This window comes from Melanotaenia boesemani, chromosome 8, assembly GCF_017639745.1.
Source record: "Melanotaenia boesemani isolate fMelBoe1 chromosome 8, fMelBoe1.pri, whole genome shotgun sequence".
Taxonomy (NCBI): Eukaryota; Metazoa; Chordata; class Actinopteri; order Atheriniformes; family Melanotaeniidae; genus Melanotaenia; species Melanotaenia boesemani.
Genome location: NC_055689.1, coordinates 4,859,422 through 4,882,015, shown reverse-complemented (window position 1 = coordinate 4,882,015; position 22,594 = coordinate 4,859,422). Strand labels below are relative to the sequence as shown.

General features: G+C 39.3%; 1 protein-coding gene and 1 long non-coding RNA gene across 4 annotated transcripts in view; one reads left to right on the top strand and one right to left on the bottom strand.

Annotated features, from left to right (window-relative positions):
• Positions 1-2,989: 2,989 nt before the first annotated feature.
• tbl1xr1b (tbl1x receptor 1b) overlaps positions 2,990-22,594 on the bottom strand; it is a 32,946-nt gene continuing 13,341 nt past the window's right edge. For all 3 annotated transcript variants that reach the window (XM_041992807.1, XM_041992806.1, XM_041992808.1), the window contains exons 6-16: positions 20,943-21,075; positions 18,035-18,176; positions 16,555-16,618; positions 16,371-16,468; positions 12,925-12,985; positions 12,484-12,605; positions 12,302-12,376; positions 11,427-11,554; positions 8,722-8,887; positions 8,544-8,645; positions 2,990-5,255 (exon numbers count right to left, since the gene is read on the bottom strand). In XM_041992807.1, the coding sequence (XP_041848741.1) occupies positions 5,229-5,255; positions 8,544-8,645; positions 8,722-8,887; positions 11,427-11,554; positions 12,302-12,376; positions 12,484-12,605; positions 12,925-12,985; positions 16,371-16,468; positions 16,555-16,618; positions 18,035-18,176; positions 20,943-21,075 (1,118 nt within the window). In that variant the 3' untranslated portion in view covers positions 2,990-5,228. The remainder of the gene's footprint in view (positions 5,256-8,543; positions 8,646-8,721; positions 8,888-11,426; positions 11,555-12,301; positions 12,377-12,483; positions 12,606-12,924; positions 12,986-16,370; positions 16,469-16,554; positions 16,619-18,034; positions 18,177-20,942; positions 21,076-22,594) is intronic.
• On the top strand, positions 5,350-21,813 carry LOC121644714. Its single transcript, XR_006011304.1, has 3 exons — positions 5,350-5,419; positions 11,575-11,578; positions 21,801-21,813. It is a non-coding gene; the product is annotated as an uncharacterized LOC121644714 (long non-coding RNA).

Genomic DNA, 22,594 nt, shown 5'->3' with positions numbered 1-22,594 from the left:
TTGGATGAATTGGAGGATTTATCTGGACCTTTCTGAAGGCTCAACCCAAAGTGGAAAACTCAGCACTATTTAACCGTCTGATCACACTAACACTGTTTCTGGTTCAGCAGTCCCAACAGCCCCGGTGGAGTTTCCCACTGCAGGCCTCTCTCTTCTTGAGACCGCCCTGTTGGCTCCCATCTCCTCTGCTGGCAAGCGGACTGAGTAACCAGATTCTGCACTTCTGGAAATATCCTCATCTCTGTAATAAATCTTATTCATCCAATCCTCAGCTCTCTGACTTTTAATGTGGGTCCAGTTTGCTGATTCCTGACAATCAGCTATGCATCAACTTTTTAGAATTTCTGTAAGTTTCACCCTAAAGTAAAATATCCCCAACGTTTTGTGAGGTGAGTAAATACACATGAATAATTTATCTGATTTAAATTTAATGTGGTAGTTGTTAAATTGCAGACATGTTTAGGGACAGGCTGTCTAATGCATCAATATGTAATCAAACTAATTCTTCATAACAAAATAATTGTCCTACACATTGCTAAGTAGTGGAGGTCATTGCAGCTCAGAGAGGACGTGTAAAGGCTCTCAGTTCAGTTTGAAACCTGACCCATGAAAAAACAACAAAAAACCTCTTGTCATTCGAACTGCTTCATTAAATTACAGCCCACTAGAAACACTAGTGCTACCTGTTAATATTTCACTAGATAACTACTGAATCATTTACTCTACTAGTGTAACTAATGGCACTAGTGAAGTTCAGCAAAGGAATTTAAATAGTGTGAAACGTGGCTTCACTGGTGATAATAGCAGCATTAAAATTAATTGTGATTTGCGTTATGAGTCAGACTTCACTTTCAGTGCATAAAGCCAGGAAACGGAGGTTAGACGTGCAGGAGTTTCCAACCTCAGTGTCAAACCTGAACTTTTAAACCACAACACTTCCTTTCTGACTCGTTATCAGACAAGTCTAAATGACTAAAGCTCTGACATGTCTAGGATGCACTATATAATAAATAATAATAAAATATATAATTTAATGTCAGACAGAAACACGTATTATATATAGAATATAAATTTAAATAGTTAGAATTGAATGACACGATTTATTTAATTTCCTCTGTCAGTATATTGATAAATAGTCTTTAATATACTAAATAAAAAAACCAGAAGAGAGAAAAACAATTTCTCATCATATATTTAATCTGTCCATTAAAAATGACACTTTCAGACTCAGCAGCAGTTTGAATTCTGACCAATCAGAATCATTGTGCCGCCTACTTCCTTTACATGAAATGTGCAAAGGAGACATGTTGACGTAAAATGGCTTTAATTTACAAGTGGCAAGTTATTAGAGTTTATATTTTAATTACTCAGGGCCAATTCTTCACTAGGTACACAAGGTAGTCCTTTGAACCCAACTAGTTATATGAGGTTCACTGTTATTACATATTAACTTGTCAAGACAAAAAAAGGACTATTTTAATAATTAGTAGGAAATAGTTTACTGGAGATTTTTAATTAAATGTTAATTATTTACACTCAAGATCTTTTATTAGTTAATAATACATACTTGTCTCACTAGTTAGATTAAAAAAATAATCAGTTAACTAGTGACAGCTATTTTTTCCTTCAGACAGCAACAGGAGAGGGAGGGTGAGGAGGAAGCTAAGTGTGAGACAAACTGCAGAGAGACAGCGAGCACCCTCCTTCCTCACTGACTCAGATGTAAAGATGGGATTTATGGCTCTTTGAAGGGAGTCGGATCTTGAGGAGTCGTTCCTTTCAAAGAGCCATTCAAAATGTATGATTTGGACAGAATAATTTAAACTTCTCACCAAAAGACGTGGAAATTATTCTCAAATATTGGTCATAATTCCTTCCATAAGCTGGCTCCACATCCCTGCGCTTTAACAGCAAGATCACCATTTTGGATTTTCTCTCACTAAAATACTTGGTGCTACAATTAACTTCCATGCAAAACAACTTTACTCCAAGATTTTCCACATATGGTTATTTTATTGATGGAAAAAACTCACACTATATAAAAATAATAAATATATACCTATATGAAATCTGCTATTCAAGATTTTAAAAATATATGCATCAGAAAAACAATTAAAAAAGAAGAAACCTGAGCGCCATCAGTGCAAATTTTACTAAACGTCTTGAAAAGAACTCTGTAGTCTCAGATGCGTCACATGAATGGAGCTTGTTGGACATCAGACTGATGATGGGACGAGTCATGTAAAAGCAGAGTGGATCATTTGTATATAAAAAGAAAGTCTCACAAATGAACAGCTTCCAGCTGCACCTCGATTCCCATTGTTCATTCAAAAGAGCCGTTCAAAAGAATCGATTCGTTCATGAAGATCTCTAGTCAGATGCCTGCACTCGTGGGAAACTCGAAGCCTTTCAAACTTTCTCCGTGTTTTTGCACAAACGCCTTAATGAGACGAACTGAAGAAGAGGTTCATGTTTTGAACCGATGGCTTTGATGACTTAGGAGGAAGCTGTTCAGGAGTTTTGGATATACGTCTCCAGCATCTAGTAAAGTTAGAAAATGCAGAAATGTAAATTCCCAAACTACTGAAAAAATATTATTTTTATCGTGGTGGTGATGCATGTGAAGCTCTGTGCATGACAAGCAGGGAGCTGGAAGCTCACATCAGCATAAAGAAAGTTTCTTTTTATGTTTATATTTATTACGTTATTGCTTCATAAAGCAACAAACGTTGAACAGAAACACACTTGGTCATATTGTTTTTCTCCACCACACTAAAAGTGGACTGAATGTCAGTGTGTTTTTACACATTTAGACCTGCGCTGTGCTGGACTGAATGAAGCTCTCATCATACTGTTGTAGCCTTGAATGTTGACATGTTGTATGTATCTGAATGGTCATGATGCCACATGTGACACATTTTACATGCAAGACCTCTTCCTGAGCAATGTGTAAAACATGTAAACACACATGAAGGGTCAAACACACTGATATTATCAAAATAGACTTTATTCTAGACCTTGAGCTCAGTGATATTACAACAGTCTGATCAGAGGGCTGCAGATGCAACCATGAGTGAGAAAGAAACAGAGTACAACGTAGTTTAGGGGAAAAAAGGACACAAAAGTCTGAAAACTGGTATTTACATGTTCTGTGAAACACCCAAAAATTTATTCATCCTATATTTATTTATTTTTTTGTTCATTTTGAATACATAGCTACAAATAAATCAAGATTACAAAAGTTTTGATAAGTACAAAACCTTTGAGGGCTCTCCGACATAGCAAAGATAAAATCAACGTTAGTACTTTTGGTAAGAACAAGTGGACCAACAAACAAAAAACAACCAGCAAATGCACTTAAATGCTGTGTAAAAACCTCAAATTCTAAAAAACACCAGCATTATAAAATACCATCCCACTGTCATAGACATCGTTTCTAATAGTGTTTTCAAGGTATAGTCCAATCACTGCTGGCTTTATTAAAGCAAAAACTTCCAAAATCACCTTAAACTTCGTCAGAAAATCTTTTTAAACGAGCTGTTGTGCACGAATCCAGACAGAAGTCGGCTGGGTTTAAATTCGATGTACCAAAGAGATCCAAACGAACCTCCTAACCATGCTCAGATGTGACTGACAGCTTGAGTTACACACCTTCCGCGTCCTCCATCTCTCTCTCTCTCTCTTTTTTAAAGTGCAGAAAAATACAAACACCCACCTAGAGCTTTTTCTTTTTTTTAAAGATCCATGACTGTTGAATGGTATTTTATAAAACCATTCCTTGTTTTGACCTGCTGTGACGCATGACGACATCGCAGACTGTGTTTCAAGCATTCAAAGAGTTCACCCTCAGCGTAGGGGTAGCATACAAAAGAATCCCCTGTAACAGCACAGATATATCCATCTGTATATATCTATATATGTCTATTCATATATATGTTAAATCATGGATCCTGTGTTACAGTTTTATGCTGCAAGTCTGCTTTATAACAAGCACAAACTTGCTTCAAAATGCAAACTATGAACAAAAGCGGCATCTTTCGGAGCATGTGCCTGAACACAGCCTCTCTGAGTTGATGCAGGTGGCCACGCTTGGCTGAAAGCTCCGCACTGTAACGGGGATGATAAATCATTTAGGTTTGCGCTGGATGCAGAAGCTGCACATATAGAGTCCTTCTGCAAACAGTTGCTGTCCAAGTGACAGACTGCGACAAGAGGATGCTAAAAAGACGAAGAAAATGGCGCAGCGATCTGAGTGGGCCTGTAGAGGAAGAGGGAATCCAGATGTGGCATGACTTAGTCCGATTATCACTCAGCGATGGGCAGCAACAGGAAACGAGCAGAGTTATGAAGTTTAACTGTTCATATCAGACAAATTCAGGAGGCTTATAGCTCGTTGTTAAATGTTAAGTTACTGATGTAAGGAGTTAGGATAGGGACATATCTAGTTTTGTTTACTCCTCATACCTGCCTATTTGAAGCTGGACGTACAGATATAAATGAAATCCGTAGGTATGGAGTAGCTCTGAAAGTCTGAAAGTACAAGTCAGTTTACCAAGTACGAAACATTTGGAAACTTTGTAAAACTGACTTGTATTTTCTAACTTGTACTTTTTATTCTATTTTCTGACTTGTAAAATTTATTATTTTTTCTGACGCGTATTTTTCTACTTTAAAAAGAATTTACTTGTATTTTCTGACTTGTAAAATTAATCTGAACATGATTTGTACCTATACTTGTTATACAATTTTCAAACATGGAGATAAAAAACAAGATACAAAACGTACGTCCTAAGACTGCACCCTCCCTCGTCTCCCACTCCACATGTTATATAAATCCAGTAGAGATCAGTAAAATCCAAACTCCACTAACAATGTCCACAGGACACCAAATGCTGACATATGCACACACCAACAGAAAAAATTCTTTACAATTCTCATACAAAGGTTAAAAAGGAGGAAAGCCTGAAGAATGCTGGCGTTTTGGTTTGCATGAGTCTGATGACAGATTTCTCTTCGTGCGGGTACGTGTGGAGCAAGTACAGCCATGGCGTCTGCTGCATGTGCATTTAAAACGGTGTGTGTGGTCCTTGCATGTACGTGGGGAGGGAGTGCTGCAGGCGGGACAGGCCATGGCATCGGACGGGACTACAGCAGTGTTGCAACAGACAGGGACAGTCATTTGGCTATGAACACATTCGTAGTCGGCCCATGGCTCCCTCTCACGAGTGTCATTTCCTCAGGTCGAGTACACAAACCTGTAAAGCAGGAAACCAGCTGGATTATTCTACTTTCTCTGCAATGGTGGAAATAAGCTCATCAGCAAATCAAGACTTTTCTCTCTTTTTTTAAAATAATATTGTTATTTTAAGAGAATGTATCTAACTTCTTCCAGAAAGAAATCCCAGTTAATATGAAGTTGGTTTTCTGTCCAGTTTTCTTTGTAGGTTTTACCAACATCAACGTTTCATCTGAGATCTGAACTGTAAGAATATTTAGAGCGACTTCAGAATGAAATGGTTTCATCAACATTAAAAAAAAGCTTTTTAAAACCTTTTTCTGTCCAGAGAGTTTTTACTGACACTGTCATGGACAGGTTACCTGTTACCTTGTAAACAGACAAGATTTTCATGCTTGAAGATTTTTCATCTATTTTGACGAGTTTCTTGGTCTTTATGGGGACAGAATTTTATTTCCTGCCCCCTTGGTTGATTATATATATATATATATATATATATATATATATATATATATATATATATATATATATATATATATATATATATATATATATGATACTGCTCAAAAGTTTGGGGTCACCCAAAAATGTCATGTTTTTTCCATGAAAACATATTTTATTAAACAAATGAGTTGCAAAATCAATAGAAAATATAGTCAAAACATTGACAAGGTTAGAAATAATGATTTGTCCTTCAAACTTTGCTTTCATCAAAGAATCCTCCATTTGCAGCAATTACAGCCTTGCAGACCTTTGGCTTTCTAGCTGTCAATTTGTTGAGGTAATCTGAGGAAATTTCACCCCATGCTTCCTGAAGGACCTCCCACAAGTCAGATTGGCTTGATGGACACTTATTACGCACCGTGTGGTCAAGCTGTTCCCACAGCAGCTCAATAGGGTTGCGATCTGGTGACTGTGCTGGACACTCCACTATAAACAGAATACCCGCTGACTGCTTCTTCCATAAATAGTTCTTGCATAGTTTAGAGCTCTGCTTTGGGTCACTGTCTTGTTGTAGGACAAAATTGGCTCCCATCGAGCGCTGTCCACAGGGTATGGCATCGCATTTGAAAATGGAGTGATAGCCATCCTTATTCAGTATCCCTTTTACCCTGTACCCACTTCACCAGCACCAGAGCATCCCCAGACCATTACGTTTCCTCCACCATGCTTGACAGATGGCATCAAGCACTGCTCCAGCATCTTTTCATTTGTTCTGCGTCTCACAAATGTTCTTCTTTGTGACCCAAACACCTCAAACCTAGATTAATCTGTCCATAAGACCTTTCTCCAGTATTCCTCTGTCCAGTGTTTGTGTTCCTTTGCCCATCTTAATCTTTTCCTTTTGTTGGCTAGTCTCAGATGTGGCTTTTTCTTTGCTACTCTGCCTAGAAGGCCAGCTTCCTGGAGGACCTGTGAGGCTTCTGTTTCTCAAACTAGAGACTCTGATGTACCTGTCCTCTTGCTCAGTTGTGCTCCGGGGCCTCCCACTTCTCCTCCTATTGTGGTTAGAACCAGTTTGTGCTGTTCTTTGAAGGGAGTAGTACACACCATTGTAGGAGGTCTAAGTTTCTTGGCCATTTCTCTCCTGGCACAGCCTTCATTTCTCAGAACAAGAATAGACTTGACGAGTTTCAGTAGAAAGTTCTTTTCTTCTGGCCATTTTGAGACTATAATTGAACACACAAATGCTGAAGCTCCAGATACTGAACTAGCAAAAGGAAGACCTTTTTTTTTTTTTTTTTTTGCCTCTTTAATCAGTACAACAGTTTTCAGCTGTTCTAACATGATTGCACAAAGCTTTTCAAATGATCAATTAGCCTTTTAACATGTTAAACTTGGATTAGCTAACAGAATATGTCATTGGAACACAGGAGTGATGGTTGCTGAAAATGGGTCTCTGTACACCTGTGTAGATATTCCAATAAAAAAACCTGTTTCTAGCAATAACAGTCATTTACCACATTAACAAAGTCTAGACTGTATTTCTAGTTAATTTCATGTTATATTAAATGAAGAAAATGCTGCTTTTTATTAAAAAATCACAACATTTCTAAGTGACCCCAAACTTTTGAGAGGTAGTGTGTGTGTGTGTGTGTGTATATATATATATATATATATATTTTTTGGGGGGGGGGGCTTAATACAAGATGATTTGAATGAATTTAATCTATTCTTGAGAAGATACTCGTATATGGGGGACCTGTTAAAATTCAGCTACTCCAGCAAACACTGGCTGCCAGTACTTGCTTGAGTTTTTGCGCCGTGCTGAACGCTTTGACTTCAACGAGCCTGTTTCTTCTTCTACTCGGCTCATGCTAATTTCAAACTCTTATGGAGGCTGAAGGTTCATTTAAGCTGGGAAGTCCTGATGACAACATATTTTATAGGCAATGTCTTCTTAAAGAAGCCCAGAAGGTTTGTGAGCAGTGGTTTACCTCCCACATTTACAGTTTTCTACAAACTCACATCAAACCTTCACAACCTGAGTTTTGCTGAAATCATTAGCAACCATCCAGGAAATGCTGGATGTGCAAATCGCAGTCTGGGTTGGGCTTAAATTCATCAACAGAGAACACTGGATTTCCTGAACTGACAGCTCCATCTAGTGCTGGTGAACGGCATCAAATGTTAAAACACAAGTTGCTCAGCTTACAGATGTGTTTAAATCTTCCTCCTTTGCTCTTCATCCCAACTCTTCCTGTAAACAGTCACCAAATGACGTCATGGGATAATAAACATCCTGGCATCGTGATGTCACATTTCTCTTCTGCTTTGTGACATTTTTCTGTTTATGTTGATTTCACATTTATTGAATAACACTAAAACAATCAGCTCCTCTGTGTTGATGACGTTATTTATCAACTTCTTGTATCTAAAATGACTTCCAGTGAGGAGGAGACCAGTTTATTCCACTGAATGAGTCTTTTTCATTGGTCATGCTCAGTCTGCGATCTGAGCACACAAAAGGGAAATTCACGATTCATGTTGGAAACTTTCTGCTGGACTTGCAAATGACTGCGTGGGAGAAGGTGGTGTTCACACCCACAGAGGGTGGTTTCAACATGGCCGTACAGAATCGGCTCTGCTCACTTGTAACCCCAAGCTGATGTAGTACCAAAGGAGGGAAATTTTTACTCTTAAAACTGTGTATAAGAAAAACCAAAGAGAAGTGAAACAAATGAACACTGAGGTCTGAAAACAAGCTAAATGTGGCGTAAAGCCGGCACAGAGGAGCTGGATGGAGCTCATTGCAGGGATCTTACGGCATCTGTTTATGGAGACAGAGTCAAGCAGCAAAACTCACCGATCCATCTGATGCGCTGGCTCCGACTTTGTCCCCTGTGGCGTTCCAGCAAACCTCAAAGATCCCTCCTGTCCCTCGGTAGCTGTGAACTAAAGCACCCGTCTGGAAACACAAACAACCAGCAGTCAGCAACGACTTCTTCTCATCTTTTGTGTCTACATCAACGTCTTTATCACACCTGAGTGTTCCAGATGTGGACACACTTGTCGAAGGAGCCGCTGGCGAGGTGCCGGCCGTCGGGGCTGAAAGCCACGCTGTAGACAGGCTCCTGGTGGCGGGTCAGTGTGTGAATACACACCCCTCGCTCCACGTCCCACAGACGCACTGTCGAGTCAAACGATGCACTGCAGAGAGAAAAAAAAACGCTGAGTCAGGAGTGGAGGATGCAGCAGAAACACCTGGATGATCGTCTGGAAAACAGGCTGGAAAAAGACGGAGGACGTCCAGAATCAGGGACAGAAAAGACTTTACTTGTGGAAACTTAACATCTGCTCATCTTCTATAAATCAGTCCCTCCAGGAATTTGCGATGTTGTGATCATAACTATTAATGCAAGTTCAGTTAATCCGCATGAATTCTGTAAGTCTGTCCAATTTTGTCTTACTGGATTTTAGGAATTTCACGATTCTGTCAGTGCGATTATTGTCAAAGAAATAATCACGATTTTACACTTATCACGATCCAGCCTCCTGGACTATTTAGTCAAATTACATTTGTCAGCAACTTTACTTCTGTGTTTCTGAGTCTGGCTACAATGGTGGATCAATGTGGGCTCTTAACCCAAACTCCTCCATCCTAGATGAAGCAGGATGGGTTAAATGCAGAATAGGAGTTTCCCAGCTGGGAATAATAATAATAATAATAATAATAATAATAAAAAGCTGCTACATGTGGTGGATTCTCAACCAAACCAACAGCAGGATGTTGAGTTCTTTGTCAGATGTTTCATTAATGAAGGACCCAAAAAGTTAAAAAGGAAATTGAGGGCTTTTCATCCCTTTTTTTCCGTGTTGAGTCATCTTCAGTGGTTTGACTGAGCTGATGTACGTCCTGGTTGATCTACACTCGAAGCTGAAATCTTCCTGAATCTGCAGAGACCAGTCTTAACCTCTTGGTTTGGTTTTCTCTCGCTCACCGCATCAACACTGACACCTTATATAGACAGGTATGTGCTTCCTAAATATTTTCCAATGAATTCAATGCCAGTGGACTCCAGTAGAAACAAACTGGAGGTGACTGATAACAGCTGTCATAGCAGAAGAGTGGAGTACAGAGTAGTTGTATACACAACATACTTCTGTGGTTTTTTTCTTTGAGGTTTGAACATTAAAATATAAGTTCAGCTTTTCCTCATGAAACTTTCCTTGACAGTTGGGCCGATATCGATATTAGCATCGGAAATACTCGTCGATCCTGCCACAAGTAAGGGGATCAGGATTGGTGAGTATTTCTGTCAAAACACCATCTGATACCACAGAAAGGGAGTCATAGTTCTTTTTTCTGCCTAACAAACACAGACGCAGGAAGTCATGAATCTTTCGTGATGATTGTTTTGAGTTGGTGTCACATGAGTCAATGTTGTGCTAACACTTATTAGCATTATTGTTATGTTAGCAATTTGGCGCTATTGCTAGTTGGAAAATCCCAAAACAGCAACAGCAAGACTTTTGCAAAAGAAAGCCAGAAAAAAATTTCAGAATTTCTGGTCTTGAATGACCAGCTCCTGTCCGTCAAGTTTATGTGCTCAGTAATTAAAAATGGCTGTGGAAATCAGTTTTCATGTGTTAATTGATGTTTATAGTTTAACCTAAGCTAGGCCGCTGAATTACAATAACAACAATATCATACAAAGTCTATAATAAATATAATTTTTTAAATTATGAATTTATTAGACCTCTTAATAACACGGGTATCAGATCAGTACTCGGCCTCTTGATGGAACTGCAGCTTTAGTCACTTTTGGTTCAAAATCCTCAGACGTCTGCTTGAAAGTTGAAGCTGAAGAAGAATTTCAGCTTTCAGCACAACAATGACCCTAAACATTTTGATCGTCAAAGAACAGATTCACCAGAAGAAAATGAAAGTTTAGACCGATCCTGAACCTAAATGCGTCAGAAAGGCTGTGTGCGGATCTGTGGAGGGCTGTGAGCAGGCTCGTGAGGAGGAGTGGGAACGTTACCATGTCAGGATGTTCCAGGACGATCCGCTGGAATTAAATCTAACTTCAACAAAAGTCGGGGCTTGAAAAGCTTTCGCATCCTGCTACTGCTTTACTCTAGTGTAAAGTTAATACTAAACTTATAGTTTATTGTTATTTACTGTTATGTTGGTAAACTGTTGTAATTGCAATATTTTATGTTCATAATTTTTAAAATTTTACTTTTGTTTTGAAAAAAAGTTTTATAGTAATTCAAGTATTAGTTTAGGGGTGCCCAAACTTAGGGGTGCAACCAGCTTATTGTTGTGTTTTTTTTTGTTTTTATTCTTTTAACAGATCTATTTGGTTTTTAGTTGAATTGCTCACATTAAAGGTGGGAAAACTTTAAAGATGATTTGTGGTGCCTTTTTTTAATGGGACAATTTTAACGTGGGTGTGAATACTTTTTATATTCAGGCTGAAATCACTGAGGATAAACAGATACTGATACAGCCTAGATACAGATACTTCAGGGTACTGTGGATCATCTATCATCTTGAAAACCTTCCTTTTTAAAAAAGCCTTCTGCTAAATAGTATTTTAATGATTTTTTTTTTCTGTAAGCACTTTGAGATTCCCTACAATATAAAGTGCTATACAAATAAAATTTATTATTATTATTTATCTTCTCTCTGTGGCAGATACCTGATGTGGGAAAAAGGGAAAAGGTTTCTCTGCACTCTTACCTGGCCAACATGAGGTTGGCGCTGGGGTTGTTGGTCCCAGGGCCTGTGGGGCTCCACTTGATGGTGTAAATTTCTTTACTGTGGGCTTGCAGGTCGTGGACACACAAATCTTGCTTCATACTCCAGATCTATTGCACAAAAGATGGAGGTTAGTCTCTGCATGCACAAAGTGTCTAACTGGTCGTTTGAGGACAGCCATGGCATCAGCTTACAGAGAATGTGCAGAGAACTGTGGGACGGAGCCGCCATGTTGGGGGAACCAGCGTTCTGTCTACAGCAGTTCACCAGAGACCATCATCTTTTTCATCTTTGTCTCATTCAGAAAATCAAACGTTCATGTACAAGAGTTCATGCAGAAAAAGTTGCAGGATTTTAAATAAAAGGGTGTGTGGATGAGACTCCCATATACAGATGAGACCATCACTTTCCTCCACCAGACTGAGATGTTTGTTGTTCTCTGATTAACGTGACGTGAATAATTATTAATTAGTATTTTAATAATGTTTTATTATTATTCAATGAATGTGTAATAATAATAATATTATATTTTTATTCATTCATGATTTTATCATTTCTCTCTGGAACAAATAAAGTATATTTTACTTCATCTATTCATTCCCATCAGACGTGAAGTTTTTTCGTTATTCTTGTCATAAATTAATCTGCTTCTACACTTTTTTTGCTGTCATATTTTTACAGCTTCTTTTGCTTAAACAAGAAGTGAATAATTTTATAATAATTTTAAACATGTTTTTAACACAGTTTAGTAGAGAGAAACCTGGTGGTGTAGATGTAAATAGTAGCGTTAATCCCCCAAAATGGCGGACAAAGCACCTGTGACGTCAGCGACACATTGTTTTATTGTGCCAACTGACCTTAAGCGTCATGTCGTCAGAGCAGGAGGCCAGCAGGCTGCCAGTGGGGTCCCATTTGATGGCATTCACCTCGTTCTACCGCAACATCAGAACAAAGAAGAAGAAGAACAAGGTGTAAACACTGTGTGGCTGTGTCTGGTTGTCCAAGCGTTCCTGTTTCCGTCTTGTGAATGCCGTCTTACCGTGTGTCCCTGGAAGGTCTTCACAGGTCTGTCCTGACCCAGCTTACATACATGGATGCACATGTCTGTGCTGCAGGAGGCGAACGTGTTGTTGCTCTGCCAGTCGACATCCAGAGCAGGTGCTGTTGGGAGGCAGAGACACAGCTTACAGCCAGAAATCAGGCTTTTTATTATCACACTGCATCCATAACTTCTCCCTGCATTACAGGAGCAGTTAGCTGTTTTCAATCTAAAATCATTCATCTATCTGAGAAGTTTCAAGACCCACTGAACCAGAAACTGAGCTCCACATCCATCACAATGTGCAGAAAGACTTGATGACAGGCAGAAGCCATTTTTATTACCAGCTGAGTCTCGCTGCAGTTCAGCAAAAGGTAACTTCTGTCTAAAAACAGACATGAAAAGTCATGTGGAACAAACCAGCTGACTCCTGTCACTCACCTGAGTGGAAAGGAAACTGCTGCTTCGCTTCTCCTGTGTGGGCGTCCCAAATAATCGTCGTCTGCATGAAGAAAGATTTTCATTTTCACAATCAACAAACACAACTCGTTTCATGAAATAAGTCAAACATGATTCACACGTCTTCCTCAAACTCTGCAAGTCACACTCGGTTAACCAGCGTATACCAGAGTATAACCAGCCCAAACACACAGCAGCTAACAGATCTCACACACCACTCACAGCCACTAAAACTGCATGTGAATCTAAACGCTTTTAATTCCAGTAAACATCCAGATATGTTTTCAGAACAGTCTCAGCTGCACCTAAAGGGTAAGCTATCCATCCCAATTCACCCCACAGAGTTAAACTACTGTCCCTGAAAAACTGTTGACAATATAAGTCATAGGGCTTGGAGGCGCCAGTGATGTAGCAGAGTTTTATGAGGTTTTGAACCAATAAAAGAGCTGAACTCTATTATGAAAATGTACTTCTATCTAAAAAAAGAGTAGGTACTTTTTCAGTTCCAGGTTTTAACAAATCAGGGCAGAAAGATGTAATCGGGTCCTTAGCACGGCTTAAAATGAGGCAAACATGGACTTTTTCCCAGCTGGTGTAGATCTGCTCCTGTGTTTGAGAATTTAGCAAGTGTGTCTGATAAAATAATTATGTAAACTATAAAAATAAAGACAAAAAAAAAAAACACGACATGTAAGAGACCCTGCTGTTTCTAACCTTCTCTATGGGAGCTCATTGTCCATGTAAGCATGGCCAAATTAACTGACAGACGTCGAAGTTACACAGATGATGCTGCTTTTATAAAACCAGCAGAGCGGCAGCCTGGAAACTGCTGAGTTGACAGGAAGCATGAGTGGTTCCTTTTCTGTCACATTTCTGCTGCATTTAACCAAGTGAGGCCTGAGTCTGAGATGCATCTCCTGGTATGTTCTTGTCTTTTTCTGAGCATTGCAGGGTGAGACTTTGGGCTGAACTTGCTGGGATGTATGATAGCCAGGAGACATGAATGACTCCTTCTTGTGAATCATCCTGCTCTCTGTAGAATAATGGACTCCAGATAGTTTGGAAATGACCTTAAAACCCAGACTGATGAGCAGCAAGCGCTGCTTCTCTGAGATCATTGCTGACATCCTTCCTCCTTGGCATTGTGTTTTTTAGGAGCTCACACTGATGATAATCAGCTAATCTGGTTTATCTGATTTATCTAAATTTTAAAAGCAAGCAGTGGATTTAGGATTTTCACACACTGCATTATGGCTTAATTAGAACTAATTAATATCAACATAAATGTCATGTGTTTTGTTAATGTGAAGTTGTGTTTACCACATTTTAAAACCCAGTAAATAACCAGGAAGCAGCTGTATTTGGGTTTTCTTACTTCCTACATTCTTAACATTAGTGTGATGTTTGTGTCTCCTCAGTAAGGTGAAGGCCTACATCCCCTTACACGACTCTGAGACAATGATTCATGCCTCTGTCATCTCTTGTTGACTGTAAGTCCTTAATGCTGGAGTTGACCAGATGTCAGTTTGTGGTCTGTAGGCTGCTGCAAACAGCAGACAGGAGTAGGACTGGGCTTATTGATACCTACTCCTACTCCTGATGGATTTGTGCCCAAATCAGCTTTTCTTACCGAGTTAATGCCTAATTCAGATTTATAATATAGAATAAGTAAAAACATGAGTAAAAAAATGGAAAAAATAATTTGTTTGTAAAATGATACGATTGTAAAATCGGGATTGTTTCTAACTGACTATTTCTTTATTGTTCAACACTTAATATGCTTACAATATGCATGTATGTGTGTTCCATCTGCGTCACATGATCACGGCAGCCTATCAGATGTCTTAATGATGCTGCTGCTGTTAATGATGAGGTTTTGCTGTGATGCCATTTTAAATAAAAATAATTTTGTTATTTTTGTTTATTTTCTCATCAGTATACAGTGAGGAAAACAAGTATTTGAACACCCTGCTATTTTAGTACTCCCACTTAGAAATCATGGAGGGGTCTGAAATTTTCATCGTAGGTGCATGTCCACTGTGAGAGACATAATCTAAAAAAAATCCTGAAATCACAATGTATGATTTTTTAACTATTTATTTGTATGATACTGCGTCAAATAAGTATTTGAACACCTGTCTATCAGCTAGAATTCTGACCCTCAAAGACCTGTTAGTCCACCTTTAAAAAATCCACCTCCACTCCACTTATTATCCTAAATTAGAAGCACCTGTTTGAGGTCGATAGCTGCATAAAGACACCTGTCCACCCCATACAATCAGTAAGTATCCAACTACTGACATGGCCAAGACCAAAGAGCTGTCCAAAGACACCAGAGACCAAATTGTAGACCTCCACAAGGCTGGAAAGGGCTACGGGGCAATTGCCAAGCAGCTTGGTGAAAAAAGATCCACTGTTGGAGCGATCATTAGAAAATGGAAGAAGCTAATCATGACTGTCAATCTCCCTCGGACTGGGGCTCCATGCAAGATCTCACCTCGTGGGGTCTCAATGATCCTAAGAAAGGTGAGTACTTGCAAATACTGAGTTCATTTATATTTCATACTGCCCTTGCAATGAAGAGATTAATGCACATTGTACAATGTTGATTTCCTTCAGGGGCCAAGAAGTATCCATATCCATACCGATGAAAACGTTTCATAAACTAAAGGTACTGCATCAACAGAAAAGATGTTGGTATCACCCTATCCCTCGCACACAGCCACTTTACTTGTCTGAACTTTTACAGCCTGATCCTGCATCCAGAGCTTTCTGAGGTCTATGAAGCAGTTATTTTTGGACATCCCTACATCCAGGCTAAAAGGTGGAGGTGATGGAGCCTTTATTTGTTTTTAGCTGTGGACTCTAGCCTGCCTCTTCACATCAAAGCAGCTCAGACTCTCAAACATTTTAAAACTTTGCTGAAACTAACTTCTTCTCGCTGGCTTTTAGCCCTGATTTAGTCGCATATTTTGGTTTGTAACCTTAACCGATTTATTTATTAGATGTTTTCACTGATTATTTAAACTTATATTTGCTTTGTACCTTGGAGATTGTTGAGGGTTTTAGTCTCGTTCAGCTTGTGAAGCATTTTTACTTGTTTTTGACTTGAAGAGATTAATTAATTTAGTTTAAGAGTCTTCTTTGTCCATGACTGTACGTGCCAATACAGGGCATGTACCATACTTCAGCACACTAGAGGGCAGTATTGACCCATGTAGAACACATCGAGAGTATTGCTTTTTCTTATTCTTCAGCTGATATTTATAGAAATTACACATTATATCATTAAGACATTAACAAAAAAGCTAATGTCTTAAAAATAGCTCGATTGTTTCCAACCAGCAGGCTCAAAAACCTGAGGCGGATTAATTGACACAGATATGAAAGAAATCTGCCAACATTCAGCTAAAATTTGTATGCCTTACCTTATCTACACCTGCGCTGAGGATAAAGTTTCCTTTCTTATTCCACTTGAGTGCAAATATCGGGCCTTTGTGTTGGCCCAAAGTACTGGCCAGGTTCCCTAGAAAACAGAATGATCAAATAACTCAGAATAAGGCCACAAAGCAACGCTGAGAAAGCTGGTGCAGTAAAAGATGTGAGCGTTACCATCCTTTGTCCATATTCTAGCAAAGCCATCGTAGGAGCCTGTCGCCAGCAGGGTGCCTTCACTCTGGAAGAAAACACACAATTCTTGTTAGGCTGACTCTTAGTTTCATATACAGCTGTCGTCCTCTGGTTATGGTTAATGAGATGAAATATTAGACTTGGTTTCTCTAGAGTGCAACCAAAGATTTGTGCTACCAACTTTTTTGCAGGTCTAGGTGTCAAACTTTTATCTTCCTGAATGTTCAAAGAATGACTTGTGATTAAAAACCAGCTAAAAGCAGAAAGGGGCTCTGAGCCACAGCTGGACACCATGTGGTATGTTTGAAACAGCGGCCGGTGCACATGCAGTACAGCAAAGAGCGACACGGATGAGTCGGACACCATCAGGACAAACGGCTCCATCAAATCCACGTTGTTGATTCCTGACGACATCATGACTGAGGTAATTATCCACACATCAGCAGTGGGGGTGGGAATCTTTAAGCACATCACAAGTTACGATCCAGATGATCGTGATGCCATTATACAATTACTGGTGCGTCCTTTTTCCCTGTGCAACTACTCTACTACGACTACTTCCCCAGCAGAAACGTGTAACATGGTCGCTCATATTTGTCTTGACAACCAAAGAAGAAAACTGGTTCATCTGTTGGTTGATGCAGGAAAACTTTTCTGTTTCCATCAGAGTAAAACATGGAGCAACATCAGATCCTGGCTGTCATGGGTTGATCAGATTTCTATCAGAACTTGTACTGCGTTCTTCCGTCAGACATTTCTCCCAGCTATTGTCGCCTTTGCGTTGTAGTCTGCTTCCTGTATTTGGACCAGAGTTGCTTCTTTGATCCACATCAAAGTTTGATTCATTCATATCTCCCTAAACGTAGTGGACTTTCCAAGTAAACAAAGCCCCCCACAGAAGCTGAAGTAGTAAGATCGCGTCTGTTGTGAGCACGCCACAGACAGTCCGGGCGCTGCACTCCTGTAATGTCTAGTTCCACTTTTTGCGTTCCTCAACATTGTGCTATTTTTAGGGTTTAAAGAATCTATTATTTTAACACTTGTGGGTCGATTCAGAATCATCCACATCTAAAGAACAACTTTCTCCCCACCCCTGAGTGGAAGGACAACGATTTCCATGATGTGGAAAACACAGAATTGCAGCAGTCGACAATGAAACTGGAATTTATGTAAAACATGGAATACTGTGAAATTTGCTCATATGCGGGTGTAATCTGTTACCTCCACCAGGTTTTTTTTTTAATGGAGTCTGAGCCAAAAGAACAAGAAAAACTAGACAGGAGTTGAAAGAAAACGTGTATTAAAAAGAAAATCTGGGTGCACCAGTGCAGACAGTCTGCAGCCCTGCTGTATCTGACTGAAGCACAAAAGCAGAAGAAGCCGTTTTAAGCATGAACAGATTTGATTACCAAAAACTGAACTCGCAATCATACAGTTTAATTACACACACACACACACTCACATTCCAGTCCAGTGAGGTGACGTCTTTGTTGCTGGGGACGTCTTGGCCCCCCTCTCGTATGCAGTGCCTCAGAACCAGCTGCGTGGACCCGCCCGTGCTGGTTTCACTCAGGTTCCAGATCCGCGCCGTCGAGTCTCCGGACCTACCCAAGTGGACACGTCAACGTTAGTCACCATGGTAACGGACGGACTGTTTAAGATCTTTACTGAAAATGTTAAAACTGACCATCAGAGCTCCTGAGTTGGGTTTTGGGCTTAAAGGCATTTTATGAACCGTGAACCCAAATCATCAAATCCAAAACCTTTTTAAATCCCTACCAAACTTTTTCACATGATCTGTTGAAACAAAAGGAGAAGGACATTTTACAAGCACAAAGTCATCGATTCTAGCCTGGTCTGTGTGTTTATCTGCTCCCTTGTGCAGACCCGAGCCATTTTTGTCTCATTTCAACAGGCGTGCCCATGCTTAAAACAGTCTGTCCAGATAAATACTCACCTGTACTGAGCTGGCTGCTTTTATAAACGAACAAGGAGAAAGTGGCACAATCGTTCCAGTCATTAAATAAGATTTGCTCCCTCACGTTTCATCTATGTCTAACCTTCATTAGAGAGCAGTCAGATGTCTCTCAGTTTGGAGAATCAGAAATAAATCCTGATGGATGAGCTAAAAGCTAAAAGCTACCCAAACAGCGGAGCGTTTCACAACAAACGACACATCAAGCCTAAAAAATGCCAGAAAACTAAAGTCGTCCTGTTTGATTTTACAGAAAATGTTCAATGCAGTTCACCTCTGCATCTAGAGCAGTGCGATACGGCAAAAAGATAAAATATCACTTCATGCGCCCCTTTCTTAAAAACATGCTACAAGTTTTGCTTCTATCCTGATCTTCTGGGAGTTTACAGAAATTTTAACTAACTCCATGTTCGCAAAACAAGATACCAACACTGTCAATGTAAACAATGATAAAACTTTGTCATTAACGTGAAGAACAACCAGCTAGAACCAGAAGAAGTGAGACAAATGTCAATTTAAAACGTTGCAATTAGCAAGTCGCTAGCAGAGCGATTCATTTTCATGATTTAGGTTTCACACCTGCAGCGTCCACTCGCTTCAGTCTAATTCCTGTCGTCTTCCATGTGCAAAAGTCATTTAAACATCACGCGGCAGCTACACTCAGCCGCCAAGTCGCATTTTCAAACCTCATCATGGACTAATTTAATACAACAGAATGAAACACAGACAAAACAAGAGGACAGAAAACAGAACAACTTGAATAAAGACAGTTTTACTTAGTGGAGTCGCTCTAAATATTCAAATATCAGGTGATGTGTTAGCGTTAATAAAACCAAAAACGAATATTGGATCCATTTTAAGCTGTGATACAACTTAAAATGATGTAGATTCAGCTTGTTCCGCTGATGGACATGAAGTTCTCAGTTTAACACCAGTGTTCCCATCTTCACCTCGCTGGAGAAAAACCAGCATTTCTGTCTGATGTTTAGGTGGATGAAGCCACATTTTTTCTCACATGCAGTCTGTCAGTAGGTAAAAGTGTGTGCGCGTGTGTCCGTGTGTGTGCGTATTGGAGGGGCACTCCCCCGTGTATAACACAGAAAGCATTAACAGAGAAAATAAAATTTCACACCTCCATTTTGTTTGGTTTGTTTCCCCCTGCACTTTACTGAAGCAGACCAAACCGCCTGTACAAAGCCACGCAGTTACCACAGCCGCCTGCCAGGGGGCGATATTCCCCAAAACCACCATTAACCAACAGCAAGAAAATCAAGTTAACTGATTGGCCAACGCTCGTCTAACCTAAAAAGATAAATGGATAAAACTTCCTCCTCTTGGGAAAATAAGTTTTCCTTTTTGAGCAGGGATCAGCAACTCCACCTGTTGGGCCGGCGTCCTGCAGGTTTTTCATGTTTCCCTGCTGCAACACACTTGACTCAAATAACCGGTTAAGAGGTTTGTGCAGAACTTGACAAGCTGGAAGAATATTTCCTTTGAATCAGGTCCGTTGCAGCAGGGAAACATAGAAAATCAGCAGGACACTGGCCCAAGAGGTCCGAAGCTGCTGATCCCTGCTTTGGGGTGTTTTTAAAAGTACTTTTAAAAAACACATAAATTTAACTTTGCATGCTGTTTTCACACCTGGGACGAAATGCAAACAAAAGTTTCATTAATAGTCATGTTTTTGTATGTGAATGTTCCTCATGTTTACATGAACCCCCTTTTGAATACCATAAAAAAAGTCGGGATTTTCTGGCCTGTTAAAAGCATCGTATCTTTAGCGATCTGCAGCGTGACCGCATCCGCCATCTCTTACCACCGAGAGTGTATAAATTAAAACAAATATATATTAGTAATAATTCTGTTCTCTAAATTAAGAGGACAAATTTACAAAATAAAACTATTTTTCAGTTTTCCAGAATTTATTTGATAAGAAAGAAGAAATAAATATTATTATTATTATTTTCTGTTATTCTGAATTAACAAGACAACTACAAAATAAAATAGTTTCTGGTTCAGATTTTAAGACTTTCTTTAATAATAAAAATAAATAGTAAGAAGATCTTTCCAAAAAACCAGCTCATTATTTTTATAGTTCAGATTTTTCCATAAAAACCACAAACATATTGAGAAACCAGAATCACGAAAGTTTAGTTAAAGCTGGAAAATAAGCCGTTAAAACAAAGATTTCGTCCATTTAGGGTTAAATTATTTAATGTTAACCACAGATGGAGAAAAGAACTGGCTGGTGTGTCATTTTAAAGGCTGTTTCCATTAATAAACATACAGACAGAAACTAAAGAGTTTTAAGAAACTGAAGCATTAGTGGAGTCAACTAAATTCTAGAAAGTGAGCAATAAGTCATAAATGTGAGCAAAGGGAGAAAAATACTGACCCAGAGGCCAGAAGGTCGTTGACCGGGTTCCAGGCACAGATGAAAACTTCGGATTCGTGGCCCCTCAGGACCATGGCTTTACTCTGCGGGATCTCCACATCCCTGTCCACCTCCATCATCTCTGAGTGGTGATCTACAGAAGAAGCAAGACTCAACAAGTCAAGTTCAAAAGCATCAATAAACCCGTAACCATGGATTTCTGTCTACCACAGATGCACATATTTCTAAAAGAAAATTCTGTGTCTTAAAATTCAGTTGTAAATCATCTTATTTATATCTTATTTTATCTGTAAATCATCTTATTTATATCTTATTTTATCTGTAAATCATCTTATTTATATCTTATTTTATCTGTAAATCATCTTATTTAATGTGAAAGGATTTAACTGTTTGGCTCACAGTAAAAATCTTAAACTTTGTTTAACAAGTTCAGTTTTGTGGTATCAAACTGGGGCTGGGTATCGTCAGTAACTTCCTGAATCAATTCGACTTGATTCACAACAACCTATTTAGATTCGATTGACTCCGATTCAATTCTATATCGAATCATTTACTGGTAATTGTATAACACCACCTATTTCTCTTGACTAATAAAGACATTCTCAGATAACTATTTTTATAAAACACAGAGCAGTTATCAGTTATCTGGGAGTAATCAGATTACTGTAATAATTAGGGGTGGGACTTTTACGTGTTAATTACGGTTAATTACAAAAAAATTACATTTCATTAAGTGGAGTCACTCTAAATATTCCTAAAGTTCGGATCTTAGATAACACGTTATTAATAAAACTTACAAAGAATACTGGATCTATTTTAACCCGTAATACGTCTCAGAAATTCCTTCAATGACGGCAGATTCGAGCCAGTTGTTGCCAGCTGTGTGTGTTGCCGTGACGACAGCGATGCTATCGGCAAACACTGCAGCAGGAGAAATCCTCCATCTGCTTCTCTCTGGAGCAGGATGCTTCCATCTGCACCTGCCTGAGAGAATCTAGAAAACTCATTTTTGTCTGATTTTCAGCTGGTTGACGTGTTTTCCGACACGTGCACTTCGATTGAAATCTGTGTGTGCGCATGTGTGTGTGCTGAACAAACAGGATAACTTAGCTGGCAAACCAAACATTGTCGGCTAATTTCCGGCCGGTAACGCCGACGGCTGGTTTAAATGCAAATCTCACATCGTCTGAAGTAAAAAAAACATCAGGAGAAAAGATCGGTGCTAGTAGCGGCGCTGGTGTCAGCGACGTAGCACCGGTGCCGCTAACGTTACCAAGCAGCACAAATAAAAGTTTCAGGCTAACAGCTCAGAAAATATCCGTGGCTTGAACAAAAACCGCACAATTTAATGTTCGGTGTTGTGCCGTTTGTAACCCAGCAGCTGCAAAGAAAACAGGCACACTTGCAGTTTGAAGGGGAAATTAACGGGTGTCTTGTGGCCACGTGTTTTTTTTTTTTTTTTAATGTTGAGAGTAATTATAGAATAGTAACTGAGTTTCATTAGTAATCCTGCCCGCGGTTTAAGAAAGCATGAACATCTGGTTAAACTCATGAAAGAGATGGAGTATCCTTCTAGAAACACCAAGACATGGTAGCTGCAGGAATGAAACAGGTCTGCCAGAAATATACCAAGAATTTACAGGTAAACTTGA